Source organism: Crocuta crocuta, unplaced genomic scaffold (assembly GCF_008692635.1).
Source record: "Crocuta crocuta isolate KB4526 unplaced genomic scaffold, BGI_CrCroc_1.0 scaffold528, whole genome shotgun sequence".
Lineage (NCBI taxonomy): Eukaryota > Metazoa > Chordata > Mammalia > Carnivora > Hyaenidae > Crocuta > Crocuta crocuta.
The window spans coordinates 737516-755486 of NW_027530010.1; the positions used below are offsets into that span (position 1 = coordinate 737516).

A 17971-nucleotide genomic window follows, 5' to 3' on the forward strand; every position below is an offset into this window, starting at 1 on the left:
CTGCCCCCTGTTCTCTGCTCCTCCTTCCCCTCCTCCCGAGACTGAATGACCTGGACAGACCCAGGCTGTGAAGCCTCTTTGTCTGAAAGTCAGGTACACATTCATTCTAGAGTGAACGGCTTGTAGAAAATCCCCGAACTGCAGGAAGTCACTCCAGTCCCAGCGTCTGGAGGGGGCAGACAGGGCAGGTGCCCTGGGCGCCCGCACCGCCACGTGGGTGTCACGGCCGGCTCGGAACCCCATCAGGCGCAGGCCTGGGTGCGTGGCCGGGTACACTGCCTGTTCTGGTTTTAGCGCGTTTATTTCCTTTTGGGCTTCCCTTCCGTCTGTCCGCCGCGCACGCAGTGCTTTCAGAAACCTAGTCAACACAGTGCTGTTCACAGGTTCTGCAAGAAATGTACTTTGCACATTGTTTTCTCAGTAGGCTCTGTGCCCAGCGTGAGGCTTGAACCCACGGCCCTGAGATCAGGAGTCGCAGCCACGTGCCCCTAGAAGGGATGTATTTTGGGGAGGGGCTGGAATGAGCAGTAGTTGCCAACAGCTGGTTTATAATTTATCACCCCCTTAAAAAAAATAGTGACTCAGTTTTAAAGATTCAGAAAAGCGTTACTCAAGCCCCTTGGCAGAGGGAGTGGCCCTCACTGCTCCCGGAGCCGTGTTTTTGTGAACGCGAAGAAAAGCCTATTTATTTGCTGTTTCTCTGAGCTCCCCAGTGCTCTGGCCATTGTTAGAGCGAGCGGGCAAGGAACAGCCCCTGCTGTCGTTCAGGCTGGTCGCACGCGAGGCAGGACCTCCTGTGGGGGGAGGGACCCCCAGAGCTGTCCAGCGTGCGGCTTCTCCGGGCTCCGCGGGGGTTTGTGTGCGGAGCCCCTGTCCCTGAGGGCCCCCTCAGGCACCCGATACTAAGCATTATTAACGAGCACTCACTGCTGAGCTCTTTGATGAGTGCTGGCAGGAGCTCACTGTCTCGGAGTCATGGTTGGGGACACGGACAGTGTCCTGTGAAGGCCCCTCTTGGGCCCTTGGCCTCCACCGGGACCCGCGCGCAGCCTGCCTGTGTCTGAGGGACGCCGTAGGCCCCTCGCGCACCAGCGGGCGTGGCAGGGTCCCCGTCTGTCCCTTCGGAGCTGGTGGGTGATTCGCGTGTCAGCTTGACGTCCCTGTGAAGTTTTGTCGAGCGGAAGATGGAGAAGTAGAGATATGGGCATGGTGGTCAGAGTGTCGGGTGGTAGAAATAAAATCTCAAAGAACTCACCTGCCTAGCTGGAGCACGTGACCCTTGGTCTCAGGGCCGTGAGTTCAAGCCCCACTTTGGGTGTACAGATTACTTAAAAATGAAACGAGTCTTTTAAAAAAAGCGATGGGTGGGTCTGGTCTAAGCATAAGCTCATTCAGGCGCAGATGGAAGTCGCTCTGTGGACCTGATGGGCGTCTCGGTGCCGCGTGCTCAGCCACGAAGCAGGACACGGGGGACACACGCGCACACTCCGGTCTGAGTCCCTCAGGGACAGTCTTGGGCAGGTGACCCAGAGCCGCATGGGGGAAGGTCGATAGCTACGCGGTGACACAGAAAACACCGGAAGGGGCCCGCGCCCCCCTCAGTGTGGGGTGGGAGACAGGGCGAGGGACGACGGCCTCGGGGAGGGGAGGTTCAGGCTGAGACGTGACGTAGGAGGTCGTGTGGGGCGTGGGGTGGGCGGGGGCCCAGGTGGCGGAAGTCCCTGTGCGCCTGGCCTCACGCTCGGTGCTCACGCTGGGATGGGGGCAGCCTTTGATGGCTTATCTAATCGAAAGAGTCGGGGGCGGCTTGGGGGCCCCCCGGGAGGCCGTTGCCGTAATTGGGCCGTGGCGGCCGTGGCCTGGGCCAGCGGTCGGCCTTGGGAGGTGGGCAGTTCTGACTCCGGTGACTTCTCGTGTCAGAAGCAAAGTCCTTCCTGGTTGCCGTGGACTTACGCGGTGTCCTCTCCGTCCCCAGAGGTGCCGAGTGATGTGGTGACTGCCCGGCCTGGGGCCAGCGTGACCCTGACCTGCCCGGGCGAGGAGCCGGGAGACGGCGCTGTGGTTCACTGGCTGCTGGGGAGCCGGGTCCCAGGCTCCCGGCCGGACCGTGGTGCTGGCTCGAGAGGGCGGCTCCTTCTGAGGTCGGTGCAGCCCAGCGACTCTGGAAACTACTCCTGTTACCGGGATGGCCGCCTGGCTGGAACCGTGCGTTTGCTGGTGGAAGGTGAGTTGTGCGTGCAGAGTACCCCCAGCTGTCGCTTTAGACTCCTGATGTTTCCCTGGCCGGACACATCCAGGGGAGGACACACTGACGACCGCCAGCAGGGAGCCTGAAGGAGGCTCCTCATGGGGGGAGGTCGCCCGGCTGAGGGACCCCTGCCCCCCTCTGGCCCGAGGGGTCAGGCCCAGGCTCGTGGGGGGGAGGGGTTGTCCGGCTGACAGGGACCCCTGCCCCCCGCTGGCCCGAGGGGTCAGGCCCAGGCTCGTGGGGGGGAGGGGTTGCCCGGCTGAGGGTCCCCTGCCCCCCCTGGCCTGAGGGGTTAACAGCCTGAGGCCTGGAGTGCTCCTCCTCCTTCATGGTGTAACCTCTGTGCCCTCAGTGCCTCGCTGGCAGATACGGTTAATTTTTTACCCCACTCGGAGTAGTTACAGAGATGGAAGGAATGAGCGGGGGGCGGGGGTTGTTTGGCCTCAGGGCCGTGCCCCCCCTCACACTGGCCGCGCTCTCGCTTCAGCCCCTCCCGAGGAGCCCCAGATCACCTGCTTCCGGAAGAGCCTCCTCAGCAAGGTGTCCTGTGAGTGGGGTCCTCGGAGCCCCCCGTCCTGGACGACCAGGGCCACGCTCCTGGTGAGGAAGTTGTGAGTATCTGCCTCTCAAGCCCCCTGAGGCCCGGCCCGCACGCAGCCTCGCAGCCTCGGGGACTGGCTGTGGGGCGGGGGAGGGGCCGGGCCGCCGGACGCCGCTGCGCTTACGGCCACAGCACGAACCGAGGTCATTTTCCTTGTTGAGCAGATGGAGAAGCGGAGCTTGAGAGACTGATTAACTTGTTTAAGGTCATCTTGCTGGCAGGCGGCCCTGCTGGGAGTCAAGTCCCAGCCTGTCTGGTGTTACTGAAAACACCAGATTTTGGGCGTTGCCCCAAGGAGGAGCTGTCCCGTGCCCCAGGGCCCCAGCGCCCGAAGAGCGGCCGCTCCTGTCAGCCGTGCTGGGAGCCTTTCTCAGGCTGCGTCCATTAGACTGGCCGGAGAGGAGCAGGCTGGGGCGGGTGGGGAGCGGGAGGTGGAGACGCTGGAAAGAGCCCTGTGGTCGGCCCGTCTCGGCCCCGTGGTCCAGGCCTTTCTTACGGAGTCTGAGCTGATGGTCTTCGGAGCATCAGGAAATCGGAGCTGCGACTTGCCCGGGAGGGTCTGGTCCCCACCGCGTCTGTCGCAGAGTGTGCAGAGTGTCGGGGGCTAACATTAATGCCTGGGGCTCCGCTTAGAGCTGTGTAGACGGTCCGCACAGATGCGTCGCCGCCCGTGGGGAGGATCGGAGCCCGCAGCTGGGTTGGGCGGGTGACGCTGTGGGGCCGGGCAGGTGTTGGTGCTCAGGCCGCTCTGTGCACGGGGCTCACCCTCCCCTGCAGCAGCTGCTGGCACCCCCACCCCTGCGCCCCACCCCCGACCGAGGGGGAGGGGAGCAGCCCCGGGCGCCTGCGCGGATCACACGGCCCCGGAAGAGGCGCGTGCACACGTGGGCACCCTCGCCCCGTGCTGTCTCCCCCGTCCCTCCCGAGCGCTGGCTGAGGTCAGCACGTGCCCTGGGCTCCGAGCTTACCAGAGCCCTCCGAACCCCACCCCCGACCCCAGGAGGGGGGCCGGATGGTGTTGAAGGGAAGGAGGCTCTGACTCCCGCTGGGGACGCAGGGGCAGGCTTCCCAGGAGGAGGGAATTTGTCCTGGGCCCCGGGCCTAACCCTGAATCAGCGGGTCTGCCCCCTTGTGGCCCGGGAGTGGCTGCCGGGAGTGGCTGCCGGGCCTTGCCTGCTCACACCCGTCAAAGGTGGGAAGTCTCAGGCCTCCAGGCTAGGTGACCCGAGTGTGACTCACTTCAAATATCTTCAGCCAGAAACTCTCTTCCCCCAGCCGGGTGGTACTGACTGTGGTGGCTGCGCCCGCGCCTGGGGGCAAGGCTGTTGGGTTAGAGCCTGGACGCTGGGGGGCAGGGGCGAGGGCTGGGCTCTGCGCTCAGGAGCAGGCAGGCAGCGGGCGTCCGGGCCGGCCGCCCCCTGCCCCCAGGGGCAGGAGCTGGCGGTGAGGCCCCCGTGTCCTGTGCGCAGCGGGACCAGGCCCGCGGGAGACGCCGAGGAGCCGTGCCAGTACCTCCCGGGGCCGCGGACCTTCTCCTGCCAGCTGGCGGTCCCCGAGGGGGACAACTCCTTGTACGTGGTGTCCCTGTGCGTCACCAATGCTGCCGGGAGCAAGTCCAGCCGTCCCCAAACGTTCGAGGGCTATGGAGTCCGTGAGTAGGCTCTTCGGGACCCCCACCCCGGCTGCCTCGGTCCCCTCTGACTTCGTGGGGGGCGGGGCGGGGCTGGGGCCCGAGGCCCCTGCTCNGTGCAGCCGGACCCGCCGGTCAACGTCACTGTCACTGCCGTGCCCAGAAACCCCCGCTGGCTCCGGGTCAGCTGGCAGGACCCTCCTTCCTGGAACTCCAGCTTCTACAAGCTGCGGTTTGAGCTCCGGTACCGCGCCGAGAGGTCAAGGACGTTCACGACTTGGATGGTAAGTTCTCCTCTTACTTCTGGACGGAGAAGGGCGCTGGGTGCTGGGGGCAGGAAGGGTTCCGGAAAGAGCAGCGCGGCCTGGGCTCCTGCTTGGTGACTCACTGCCCGAGTGGCTGTGGGTGAGTCCCTGAACCGTTCTGAGCCTGTTGTCTCATCTGTCACACGGGAGAGATGACAGCAGGCCCCTCCTCACGGGCTGTGTGGGGGTGTGACCTGGGGGGCCGGTGTGCGGAGGGTGCGGCCCGCAGGCTCCTGGGACTTACAGCTTCCGCCGCAGAGGGCAGGGCGGGGAGCGGCAGGGGCGACCGTGCCGCCATGTCGCTCATGGGCCTGTGGGGGGGGGGGCACACTGTCCCTGGGGGGCCGCCCTGAGTCGCTGTGTCCCGCCCCAGGTCAAGGAGCTGGAGCACCGCTGCATCATCCGCGACGCCTGGAAAGGCGAGCGGCACCGGGTGCAGCTCCGGGCGCAGGAGGAGTTCGGGCTCGGCTCCTGGAGCACGTGGAGCCCCGAGGCCACAGGCGCCCCGTGGACAGGTACTGTGTGGGCGCGGGGGTCTCGGCCGTACTGCCTGGTTTGCGGTTACTGTGTGGCAGGTCACCCCCAACCAGCGCTAAGACACCAGCCACTTTGGAAGGAGGCCGCGGGGCCCAGGGACACGTGCCCCTGGTGGTGGCTGTTGCTGTTGTGCGGCCGCTGTGATCGCTGCACAACTGGGGCCTCAAAGAATCTGTAGCTGCGTTTAGTGAACCACAGCTACTGACATTTCCTAACTTTAAAAAGATGTTAAAGGTCGGGGCGCCTGGGTGGCTCAGTCAGTTAAGTGTCCGACTTCAGCTCAGGTCATGATCTCGCGGTTCGTGGGTTCGAGCCCCGCGTCGGGCTCTGTGCTGACAGCTCAGAGCCTGGAGCCTGTTTCAGAGTCTGTGACTCCCTCTCTCTCTGACCCTCCCCTGCTCACACTGTCTCTCTGTTTCTCTCTCAAAAATAAATAAACATTAAAAAAAAGATGTTATGATCTCACAGATCGTGGGTTCGAGCCCCGTGTCAGGCTCTGTGCTCAGAGCCTGGAGCTGCTTTGGATTCCGCATGTCTCTCTCCGCCCCTCACCCGTCCCACGCTCAGTCTCTCAAAATAAATAAATGTTAAAAAAAAAAAAAGATGTTAAAGGTAAAAGTAATTGCCTTTGGGGAATGATTGAAGTTACTGTGGTTGTGATAGAACATGAAAAATCCCACAAAAATATGAAAAAATATTATTATAAGTGTTTTTTTTTAATGTTTATTTATCTTTGAGAGAGTGAGAGAGACAGCGTGAGCAGGGAAGGAGCAGAGCAAGAGAGGGACACAGAATCTGAAACAGGCTCCAGGCTCTGAGCTGGCAGTCAGCACAGAGCCCGCCGCGGGGCTCGAACCCACGAACCGTGAGACCATGACCCGAGCCGAAGTCGGATGCTTAACCGACTGAGCCCCCCAGGCGCCCCTTATTATAAGTGTTTTTACTGCCTGGAGAAAACCAGTGAGAACATTTTCATAGGCTGCTTTCCTTTTTTTAAATACGAGTGTGTGGGAGGAGGAGAGAATACTGTGAGCGTTCTCGTTATTAAATATTTTTTGAAAATGCATTGTTTAGTAACTACATGGTTAATTTTTTTAATGTTTATTTTGAGAGAGCGGGGGAGGGGCAGAGAGCGAGGGGGACACAGACTCTTAAGTAGACGCCGCACCATCAGTGCAGAGCAGGACGTGGGGCTTGAACCCGGGACGCCGGGATCAAGACCTGAGCTGAGATCAAGAGTCGGATGCTCAACCGACCGGGCCACCCAGGTGCCCGCAGTGTCTTGTTTTTATAAGAAAAATTCTGAAATTTGTATCGAGTTAGTACATTCTCATGGCAGAGAAGCAAAGCAGGGCCTGTGGGAACCGTGGCCCTTTCGTCGGCTTGCCGTTCCCAGTCCTGCTTTTCCAGAGGAGCCGCTGGCCTGTTTCTAGCTCCGCTGGCGCCTCCCGAGCCCAGGGCAGCAAGCCCGCACGGCTGTTTCGCGTTTTTCCTGAGAAAACAACTGGAGGTGTCCTGAGAAGTCTCGACTCCTTGCTGTGGAAGATTAGGGTTCAGCAGGCCCAGACCCAGTACCGGGACTGGATCACAGTGCGTAGAGTGGTTGTGCAGGCTCTGGTTGAATGCTTCCAGAGATGGAGAGCTCACTACCTGCCGTGGCAGCCCATTCTGTTGTTCCCAGTGTTTTCATTAGAGAACAGCTTCCAGGCTTGCTTCAGGCTGAGATCTCATTAGCTCAGAAGCATAATCGAAACAAATGAGTTGTTCTTAAATACTAGGCAGTTAAAAAAAAGAGAGAATATGGTATCTGTTTATTGGTTTATTAAATACGTAGGGATAAAGAGAAAAAGATAGAAGTGATACCAGTTGCTCAGGCCCAGCCCTGGCCGGCACTCTCTCCACCGCAGCCCCAGGGGGAAGGCTTGCATGCGGAGGTTGGCGTTCTTCCCCCGGAAAGGACATGGCTTTTCCCCTCCCTGCTTTGCCCTGTGAGCTCCGTGCCTTTCCTGCCCCGGGACAGCCGGACGAGTTGCCGCGGGCTCTGCGTGTCTTCCTCGCTCTTCCCTGACCCCTGTCCTGTCACCTGCCCCTGGTTTTCTTTGATTTGTATACACGTTGAGCCCAGACACGCTCCTCCCCTGAGCGCTGAACATCACCGTGGCCCCGAAAGCCTTTGCAAGGGGAGAGAGCTGCTCACACCGTGTGCACAGGGCATGTTTCGGAACAGGCTCACCCTCGTTTACCTTTTATCCCACCACTTAATTTAGATGATCACAAACCGCTCTAAGAGGTTGTTTTGTTAGAAAGTTCTTTCTTTCTCTTTAAAAATGTTTAACTGAGGGGCGCCTGGGTGGCTTAGTTGGTTAAGCGTCCGACTTCGGCTCAGGTCATGATCTCGCGGTTCATGGGTTCGAGCCCCGCGTCGGGCTCTGTGCTGACAGCTCAGAGCCTGGAGCCTGTTTCAGTCTGTGACTCCCTCTCTCTCTGACCCTCCCCTGCTCACACTGTCTCTCTCTCTGTCTCCTAGAAATAAATAAAACATTTTTAAAAAAATGTTTAACTGTGGTACAATATATATAACTTGAAATTTATGATCATGACTGTTTTTAAGTGTGTTAAGATGGCGTTGAGTATGTCCACAGTTCTCTGCAGCTGTTAGACCGTCCACACCCTAGAACTTGATCCTGCAAAACTGAAACTCTGTCCCCATTAAACGGCGACCCCCCCTCCACCCCCAGCCCCTGGCGTCGCCCCTTCCTGTTTTGTCTCTACGCGTCTCGCTGCCGGGGGCCTCGTATAAGTGGAATCACCACCGTGTGTCCTCGTGACTGGCCTGTTTCACGGAGCGTCGTGTTTTCCAGGTCCGTCTGCGCGGCAGCACGTGTCAGAATCGCTTTCCTTTGTAAGGCTGAGTAACGTTCCGCCCGCTGAATACACCACATCTCGCTTACCCGCTCCTCTGGTTGAGCACCAGGGTTCCGTCACTTGTGAACGGTGACTATTGTCACTATTGTGAACGGTGCTGCTGGGAGGTGGGTGTGTATGTGTCTGTTTGGGCCCCTGCTTCCTGTTCTGTTGAGTACAGACCCAGAAGTGGGATTGCTGAATCACACAGTAACTCTATTTTTAATTATTTGAGGAACCATCAGACCGTTTTCTGCAGTGGCTGCACCATTTTACGTTCTTTTTTTTTGTTGTTTATTTTGAGAGTGCGTGTGCGTGTGCAAGCAGGGGAGGGGCAGAGAGAGGGGGAGAATCCCAAGCAGGCTCTGCATGCTCAGCGCAGAGCCCGACACGGGGCTTGAACTCACAAACCATGAGATCATGACCTGAGCCGAAATCAGGAGTCGTTCGCTCAACTGCTCCCCGACTGAGCCCCCGCCCCCCCGTGCCCCTGCACCGTTTTACGTTCTTGTCAGCGAGGACCAGGGTCCAGCTTCTTCCCATCCTCGTGACAGCTGCTCATTTCTGTTGTTTGTTTGTGGGTTTTGATCCCAGCATCCCCGCGGCTGTGAGGCAGGGCTGTGGCTCTGCTCTGCACTCCCGTGAGGATGAGCGGTGGTGGCAGCTTGTTACGTGCTCTGGCCACGTGTACATCTTCTTTGAAGTGTCGATTCAAGAAGAGCGTCCTTACTCATGTGAACCCCGCTGCCCTCAGGGCGACCCGAGGCCGTGTCCGCTCTGCAGGCCTCTGGGCCCCCGCGTCTGCCTGGCCCCCCTTTCTCTTCCCCGGCTGGCCCGGCCCCTGGGGCTCCCCTGTCTGGCTGCCTTTTCCTGCCCCTCGTCTCGTTTGTGGATGCCCCTCTCTAAATGACTGGCCTGTCCCCGCAGTGGGAGCCCCCGCCGTCTGCCAGCCGCGGACAGCCTCTGACTTTGTCGCCGTCGTGGCTGACGGGACACTTGGTCTCCTCTCCGTCCGTGTCTCCTCTCCGAAGCGTCTGGAGCCCCGTCCTGTGCGTGCGGGGTCTCGCGGGTCTTCACAGCCCCAGTGGGAAAGATGCCCAACACAGAAAGCCAGCAGCTCTCCTCTGCGCAGGGGGTTAGGCTGGAGACTGGGGTGCACCCGTGGGAATGAGGGTCAGTGGGAACGAGGTCCCCGGGCCTCGGGGGTGGTGCTGACGCCTGGGGGACGTGGAGGTCGTGGGAAGCGCGGTGAAGCGAGCAGTCAGGGTGTGTGACCTGGGGGAAGTGGGGTGGGAGGGCCAGCACCTGCGTAAGGCGGCTTGGGGTGAGGCAGGTGCCGGCAGAGCCCGGAGGGCCTCCTCTGGGCAGGGGTGGACGGTGCAGGGTGGAGAGGGGCTGTGCGGCTTNCAGGGACGCCCGGCCAGAAGGAGGGGGCACAGCTCGCCGGCGGCCGACAGCCCCTCGAGGCCCCTCCAGGCCTCCCCTCCCACGGCCCCGACGGTGGTGTCGGGTGAGCCCCTTGGCAAAGCACAGGCGGGGCGGGGGCCTGGGACCCGCGCCCACGGCCTGCTCAGGGTGTGCGGCCGGCCCCAGGCGGGGGCTGCAGGTTTGCGGTGGGAGAGTCCGAGGGCACACGTTTCTGGAGAGACGGCGCCCCGAGGGGCCTCCCCGCTCCAGCGGCCCAAGGCCGGCCCGGCGCCTGCACACGCGTGTCCGCCGCCCGGGCTGCTGGGCCCTGGGCGTCCGCCCTGGTGACGTTCCAGAAGAACTCCGGGACCGTCTGGGGTTGCCAGCTCTTCATTTTGCTCAGTAAGGACGTGAACAGTTAAGTAAAAAGCAGCTATTGCCATACTGGCGCTTTCCACCGAGCCGTAAAAGAAGGGGCGAGGTGGGCTGGGGCCGCAGCCACGCCTCTCCCACGTGGTGTGACCTTTGACCTCAGGCCAGGGTGCGGACCACCCCGGGTGCCAGTCAGGGTGCCAGGCCAGTCAGCGCCTCTGTGAGGGCGTTGGTGTTCACGCAGGGGGGCAGCAGGACTGACCTTCCGGCTGGCGGTTTGCGGCCTGGGCCGCGTAGGCAGGTGTGAGGCGGGGCCTGGGCCCAGAGTGGGGGCCACAGACAGCTGGCCCCTGGCCCTTCCCGCGGGCGTCTGGCTCCGTGGTTCGTCCCTCTCTCCCTGTCCCCTCGCCTCTCTGTAAGCTCCGCCTCCTTTCTCTTTCCGCTTCTGATGCTTGGCCCGCCTCTGTTTCCCTGTCTGCACTGCCGCCCCTGAGCCCTGCCCTGAAGGTCATAACATGCCATTTACAATTATTTTCTTAGAAAGAAATGTATGTTTTCTGCGCCCCCCCCAGTTTTATCGAGATATAATTGGTATATTACATCGTATTAGTTTCAGACGTACAACCCAGTGACTTGATATTTGTATCTGTTGCTGCATGATGGTCACGCTGTCTGCTTAGTGTCCGTCACCACGTGTAGTTACACATATCTGTTTCCTGTGATGAGAACTTCCAAGATCCAGTCTCGTGGCAGCTTTCAAGTAAGCAATGTGGCACCGTTGCTGTGGCCCTGTGCTGTGTCACATCCCCAGGACTTGTTATTATTAAAAAAATTTTTTTAAGTTTACTTATTTATTTATTTAAAAAATATTTTTTAATGTTTATTATTGAGACAGAAACAGAACATGAGTGGGGGAGGGTCAGAGAGAGAGGGAGACACAGACTCTGAGCTGTCAGCACAGAGCCCGATGCAGGGCTTGAACCCATGAACCATGAGCTCGTGACCTGAGCTGAAGTCGGACAATCAGTTGACTGAGTCCCCCAGGTGCCCCAGGTCCATTTTAATACAAATCAGGTGCGCCAGGCTAGGTACTTCCTGCGTATGTGATCTAAGGCGATCTGTCCGGGAGGAAGCCGCCCACCCTGATCAGAAATGCAGGAAGTGTCTAAGGTTCAGTGTCTGGACCGAGTTGATTTATTCTGTCCTGAAAGCCTCTGCCATCTTTATATTGGATTTTTCTGTTCAAAACCCAAGAGAGCAAACTCAGATCAACCCTCAAGTTAATGGAAAGAGGTTTCTTGTGTTAGGAACTTGCGGGACCAGAACCCCAAGACTCCTGTGTGGGCTTCTGTTAGTTCACTATTGGTGCCGAGTATAGAGGTTCCTCCTGTCGTCTTGGAAATGTTTGTACAAGGGAAACACGCAGTGGCCACCCCACTTAGTGTTTCAGAGTCTTTTTCCTAAGTGCTTTTCCATAATCGAAATTTAGCTAACGACACGGTTCTTCAGAAAAATGTGTTACATCCTGAGTTCTCAGAAGTGAGGAAGACACAGTCTCTGAATCTGAGAAACGTTCAGTCTAGAGATGGTTTTAAAATAAAGGAAAAAAAAGTCCGTTTTTAGATCCAGAAAGATTTGTCACTTAGTTCTTACAAGCCTGGGACAAGTTATTGACCGTCCCAGGCACGTTTCCCCATGTGTAGGATGGGGGTGAGTAATAGGCCGTCTCAGAGTCCTGTGTGCAGCCTGAACTCATTAAGTCACATGGAGTCAGAGGCTGGCCCACAGTAAGTGCTCAATAAGTGCAGGCTCTCGTTACCGCTGCCGCCATGGTCACTTCTGGGGCCATGCGGGCCCTGTCTCCACCCAGCTCGCTGGCTGAAGGGAGGCGGTAGGAAATAGAAACACTTCTGCTTAAACAGAAAAATCCCCTGCGCTCCCTGACGTGGGTGATGGCTCTCTGAGCCTCCGTGTCTTTGTAAACCTGGCTCACGGTGCCTGCCTCCCGGGGACACTGAGCGTCAGATGGGACAGAACGGCAGGCACCTGGACCCTTGGAACTGGTGGGTCGCGGCCGTCCGCAAAGGCCGGTCCTGGCCGCGTTCGCAGTGTTTCGCCGGTGCTGCGGGCCTGGCTGCCCTCGGGCCCCGGTGTGTCCGTCTGTAAAATGGGAAAGGTCATTATTCATAACAGTGCAGAAGCTACTTTACCTTCTCCCTCCGGGACAGAACGGTCTGAATCGGCGTCCCCACGGCCATCTAGGTCATCCAAGACCTTTAAAAAGTCTTGTTCTGTAAGACTTAATTTTAAAATATTCTGTTACTGTTTGTTTGTTTATTTAGAGGGCGAATGAGCTGGGAAGGGGCAGAGAGAGAGGGAGAGAGAGAGAATCCCCAATAGGCTCCATGCTGTCAGCACAGAGCCTGACGAGGGGCTTGAACTCCTAAGATCATGACCTGAGCAGAAACCAAGAGTCAGATGCTCAACCAGCCGAGCCCCCCCAGGCGCCCCTGTAGAGCCTTTAAACCCCAGGTTCTGAGGCCACAGATCAAGGACGGGACCTGAAAGCCACAGATGAAGGGAACGTGGCTGGGCTTGGGAAGTCCTGGATCGAATGGCCGTCTCTGATCGGCTGTATTTCCCGGCAGGGCTGGTTTAGCTTTCCTTAGGGCCCCGTGCCCTGAGCTTGGCCTTCCGTCACCCCTGTGCATCTGCCTTTTCTCCTCTGGGGACTGGGCCCTCCCCGTCTCACCCAGCTGACCCCGGGCTGACTTGCTGTGTGATCCTGGACTGCTGCCTTCCGTCTCTGGGCTCTGTTTCCTCGTAGGGAGGGTGAACGTGCCCTGGCCTCCTGCCAGGGCTGCGGGTGTGTGTTTCCTCCCCTCCTGGGGACGGCGCTGTCCTCCTGGGCGCGCTTGCCTGAGCAGAAGCAGGGTCACCTCTGTCCCCGTCTTCTCCTCCTGGAAACGTGACACCATTTCCGTAGTGTTTTTAATTTCTCAACAGAAAAATGATGGAATGGAAAGAAAAGATTTAACCCCCAGAGCATTCCGCCCACGCCCGTCACATTCAGCCCTGCTGCCTCGGGGCCACTCCTGCCGCGAGCCTGGCCTAGTGTCCGTGCTCTGGCTCTGCCGCCTGGCCTCCTGCGGCGGGCCGGGGGCGGGGTTCCAGGAAGGGGGGCCTCCCGTGTGCCTGCACCGGGGTCCTTCCTGGGCAAAGCCTACCAAACCCACCCAGGGGATGAGAATTAGTTTATGTGTTTTTATTGCGAAAGGCGAATAGAAGAAAATCAGAGCGCTGGGGCGCCCGGGGGGCTCAGGTCATGATCTTACGGTTCGTGGGTTCGAGCCCCGCGTTGGGCTCTGTGCTGACAGCTGAGAGCCTGGAGCTGCTGCGGATTCTCTGTCGTCTCTGTCTGCCCCTCCCCTGCTCACGGTCTGCCTCTCTCTCAAAAATAAACATTAAGAAAAAATTTTATTTTTGTTTTTAATTTTTTTCTAATGTTTTATTTATTTCTGAGAGAGAGAGAGAGAGCATGAGCAGAGGAGGCTCAGAGGGAGAGGGAGACACAGAATCTGAAGCAGCTCCAGGCTCTGAGCTGTCAGCACAGAGCCCGACGCGGGGCTCGAACCCACGGACCGCGAGATCATGACCTGAGCCGAAGTCGGACGCTTAACGGACTAAGCCCCCCAGGCGCCCCAGGAAAAAAGTTTACATGGTGGTAGGGCTTCCACCCGGTGACGTGTTCTTCTGTTTGCTCCTCGTGCGTGCATGTGCGTAGGCATGTGCTGTGCACCAGCAGTGACCCAGAGCTCGTCTGTAGGGACTTCACACCAGACCGCGTGGGCCTTCCTCATCTTGCACTTTTCACATAACTACGTCCTCAACATTTTCTTCCTTTATTATTAAGGACTGTTGCAAAACATGGCTATATCATAGTTTACGTAACTCTTTAGTTTATGTAACTAATTTAACTATAATCGTTCAGGCTGGCTATCTGCTCATTCTAGCGTGACGCTCGTTAGCTAACGCGGCCACCAGCTCACTGGGAGCGTTGGGGATCTGTCCATCATTAATCGTGACTCTTCTGCCCACAGAACCCAGGAGCTCCTCAGCTGAGACCGAGGCCCCCCCTCCCACGCAGGTGAGCTCGGGAGCGGCTGGGCGGGCCGGGTGGTGGCGGGTGGCACCAGGCGGGGTTTGGTTCAGATCCTGGCTCTGCCACTTCCTGGAAATGCGGCCCTGGGCCAGCACCTGCCCTCGTCAGGCCTCTGTGGAACGGGGTCAGAGCAGTTCTGTCGTCCCAGGACGGCCGTGGCCACGGCGCGTGTCCCCGGCGCCGAACCCGTGCCGCGCGCAGAACCTCGCCTCTGACGGCCGAGCTCGGGACTCGGATTCAGTGCATCTGAGCCCTTCCTCTGTGGGCTCCGGGTGTCATAATTTTCTGGAAAGAGGATTACCTCTGAGGCTGCCTAGCAGATCTTTGGGTAATACGGTTTCCCCCCAGCTGCGTGTGCTCCTTAATCCCCTGAGGGCCAGCTGAGCTGGGAGGCCGGGCAGCCCAGGGACGGGGCCCAGGCCTCGCACCTTACACGCGGCCGACGCGGGCTGCCTGGGCCCCAGCAGAAGGTCCCGGTGCAGCCTGTGCTCTGTGGCCGGGGGGCGGGGGGGGGGGGGNGCGGGCTGAGCGCCAGCCCAGATGTGCTTGGCACTGAGCCTCGTTCCTCTGGTCTTGTTCGGTCCTGACGGAAGCCGGGGTTCAGAGCTGAGGTGGTGCCTGTGAGGGAGGGACACGGACGCCCACGGGGGTTACAGAGTCTGTGCAGGGTCACAGGGTTAGTAAGTGGGGGTCCAGGATTCTGGCCCGCGGGTTTGCAGGAGATGGCGGCACCTGGCGTGGGGCGTGGGGGCGGCGCCGCTGTAGCCTGTCCCTGGAGCCCCCGCGGGGGGAGGTCTGTGCCCAGGCTGTGGGAGAGGCAGCTGGGGAAGCCCTGCGTCGGGTAGGCGAGGTGTGGATACAAATCATGCAAGTCGCGGTGCCGACGTGGAGGGCGCAGGTCAGAAGCAGAGAGGTCCCCGAAACAGGGAAGGACGCCGTGGACGGACCAGGGAGGGCGGAGGCGGAGGCCCGATGGCGGTGGGCTCTGCAGAAACGGGCTCACAGGGGATCTCCGTCTTAGGCACCGACCACCAGTGGAGACAGCGAAAATCATCTCCTGCGAGATTCTGCAAATGCGACCAGCCTCCCAGGTAAGGACTGGGCACGTTTACACTCCGGTGACCTCAGGGGCACAGGGGACTTCCTGCATCAAGTCCTTTCTAATTCAAAGTGTCGGCAGGCCTTCTGCCAAAGGGGACACGTGGGGACCGACCGGCTCCCCTGCTGCTTTGCTCCTGTCTGAGGTCGTTCACTCGCGCTCGCTGAGGGGCCGTAAGAAGAGCAGCGCACATCCGTGCCATGTGCCCCAGTTCGCCCAGAATGCGAATGGCTGGAGTCTGGGAAGGATGCAGGCTGGGGGAGCTCTCTGGGGGCCTTGATGTCAGTGCTGCGGCTTCCGTGTACTTGCAAGCCCAGGGCAGCCAGCCAGCGTGAGGAAGGACCCCGGGCCCACCGTACGAACGGGGCTCCTGGCGTTAGGCCCGAGCCACAGCGCCGGGGCAGCTCCGTCTGACGCTCCTGGCTCTCTGTGGGGTCCCTGCCCGGGCCCCATCCCGGCTGCCGGCCCTGCAGCTGGGGGCCGTAGTGCACCTGGGACACATCTGCTGACTCCCTGGGGCGCCACAGCTGGGGGCTGGGGGGGCTGCTGACTCCCTGGGGCGCCACAGCTGGGGGCTGGGGGGTGCTGAAGGCTCCCCTCCCTCCCAGGATCTGCAGTGGTGGTCAGGTAAGCGTATGGAGGGCAGCGTGGGTTGGCTAAAGCGGAGGCATAGGTAAAGCGAGTGGAATTCAGAGACGTGTGAGGGCATGTCCAGTCGGGATCACAGAACGTTCCCGGAGGAGGTGCCGTGGGGGGGGATGGCGCGGTTCAGGGGCTGCTGTGGGGGAGGGGCCTCGGGGAGCTCCTCCAGCCCCATCTCTGGGAATGGAAGGCCATCCGTCAGTCCGTGGATGGCGTGGCGATGGCCCAGGCTCCCTGCCCCAGGCCCGGTGGGCGTGTGCCCTTGGTCTGACACCCACTGGAAATCTCACAATTACGCTGGAAACCGAACACTTAATGCCTCCTGCCCTTTCCAGCCCTGTTCTTTTCTGCCCTCCTCATCTCGGTAACTGGCGTCACATTCGCTGGGCTGCTCGGGGTGGGGGTCGGGCACGCTTCCTCTTCTACCCGCCCTCAGGGCAGTCCCTCAGCCCTCCCCTCTGCCACCACTGCCTCTCCTCTCGCAGGACTTGAGGAGCTGGTGCGGGTCACCGAGCTTTTCCTCCTAACCCCCAACAGACCCTCTCCAACCAGCAGCCAGAGGGGCTGTGCAATCACACATCCAGGCTCCGGTCTCTGTGGGGTCAGGCACCCGTCTCAGACCTCGCCTTGTCCACTCTCCCTGTCACTGTGCTCACATTCTCTACCTCCGGGCCTTTGCACATGCTGCTTGCTCTGCCTGAGGGCTCTTCCCCTGGCCTGGCCAGCTCCTTCACGGAGCCAGATCTCTGCTCAGAGCCTCCGCATCTGACGGACCCCCGCCCGCCCCTGCCCCCCCCTCGCCCACCGTCACTCCTTGACCTTCCTCTGCTTTACTTTTCACCATTGCCCTCCTTCCTGCTAAGGTCACGTGACATAGTTATTTGCTTGTCTCTCTCTTGATTAGAATGTAAGATCCAGGAAGGCAGGAGCTTTTCTGTCATCCTGTATCCCTGTGGCTTAGAACAAAGCTTTCTATTGATAGATATTCACTAAATATTTGTTGAATGAGGGAAAAAACAAATACCAAAGTCAGGGAGGAAGCCAATCGCTGCCTCTGTTAAACGGCCGTCTCCACCGAGCTTGGGGAGACCCGTCCTGCAGCCAGTGTCTGGCCTGGGCTCCTGGGAGGCGCGTCCAGGGGCCGCGGGGAGCGGGGAGCGTCAGGTGGACGCGCCCGGCGGAGCCTGGAAGCCACGGGGGTCTGCGTGCTCAGCCCGGGAGCGTGGAGCCTGGGCGCCGGCGGTCTGGCGGCTCTGCGTGGGCAGGCGGGCGTCACAGTGGGAAGCGCACTGGTGGCCCCGCTGCAGGGGCTCAGTCTGCAGCTGGGGCTGGAGAGGTTCCCGCAGGGGCGCCTGGAGCCGGGTCGCTCCACCAGGGAAGCGGCCTCGCCTCTCGCGAGGCCCTGTCTGGTCGGGACTGGACAGCTGAGGACTTCCCAGAGCATTCTGGGAGGGAAGGGGGAGCCCCGGGGAGCGGGAGCGCGGCACACGAGGGGCAGGTGAGGGCCACGTGGCTGTGGCCTGAGGACCAAGTGGGGTGACAGGCGACACCCCCATGGAGGAAGCTTGATTGAATCTGCCCGAGCCCCTGACTTCGTCCTTAGTGGGGCTGCCGTCGACGGGGCCCCCACGGCCTCCAGGCCCTGCGCCCCCTGTGCCCTGGGGGACAGGCCCACGGCCGCTGGCTCAGCTGCTCCCATGGTGAGTGGGCGTCCGTGGCCCTGAGCCGCAGGCGCCTCCCTCGCCGAGGCCTGGGGCCCTGGGGTCGCGGTGTGCGGGCCCGAGAGCCAGCTCCGCCCGGGGCGCCAGCTCTGCCCTTCCTCCCTGTCTCCTTTCTCCTAGTGCACAACTCGTCTGCGGGGCCGCTGCCCACCTTCCTGGTGGCGGGGGGGAGCCTGGCCTTCGGAACGCTCCTGTGCGCTGGCATTNGTGAGCTGGGGCTGGGGGCTGGCATGCACCTTAGAGGAAGAACTGACGAGACTTGAAGACAGGTGATTGAGGAGGAGGAGAGGCAGGGGTGCACTCAGGTCTCCGGCCTCAGCAGCCGGCTGTGTGGCGGGGGCCC

At 60.4% G+C, this 17971-nt stretch overlaps 1 protein-coding gene across 1 annotated transcript in view; it reads left to right on the forward strand.

Moving 5' to 3' along the window:
- Nucleotides 1–1758: 1758 nt before the first annotated feature.
- IL6R (interleukin 6 receptor) overlaps nt 1759–17971 on the forward strand; it is a 20236-nt gene continuing 4023 nt past the window's right edge. Inside the window, exons 1-8 of the mRNA XM_077764045.1 lie at nt 1759–2224; nt 2736–2859; nt 4319–4500; nt 4585–4763; nt 5158–5299; nt 14105–14151; nt 15188–15257; nt 17749–17835. Of these exons, the coding sequence (XP_077620171.1) occupies nt 1759–2224; nt 2736–2859; nt 4319–4500; nt 4585–4763; nt 5158–5299; nt 14105–14151; nt 15188–15257; nt 17749–17835 (1297 nt within the window). The remainder of the gene's footprint in view (nt 2225–2735; nt 2860–4318; nt 4501–4584; nt 4764–5157; nt 5300–14104; nt 14152–15187; nt 15258–17748; nt 17836–17971) is intronic.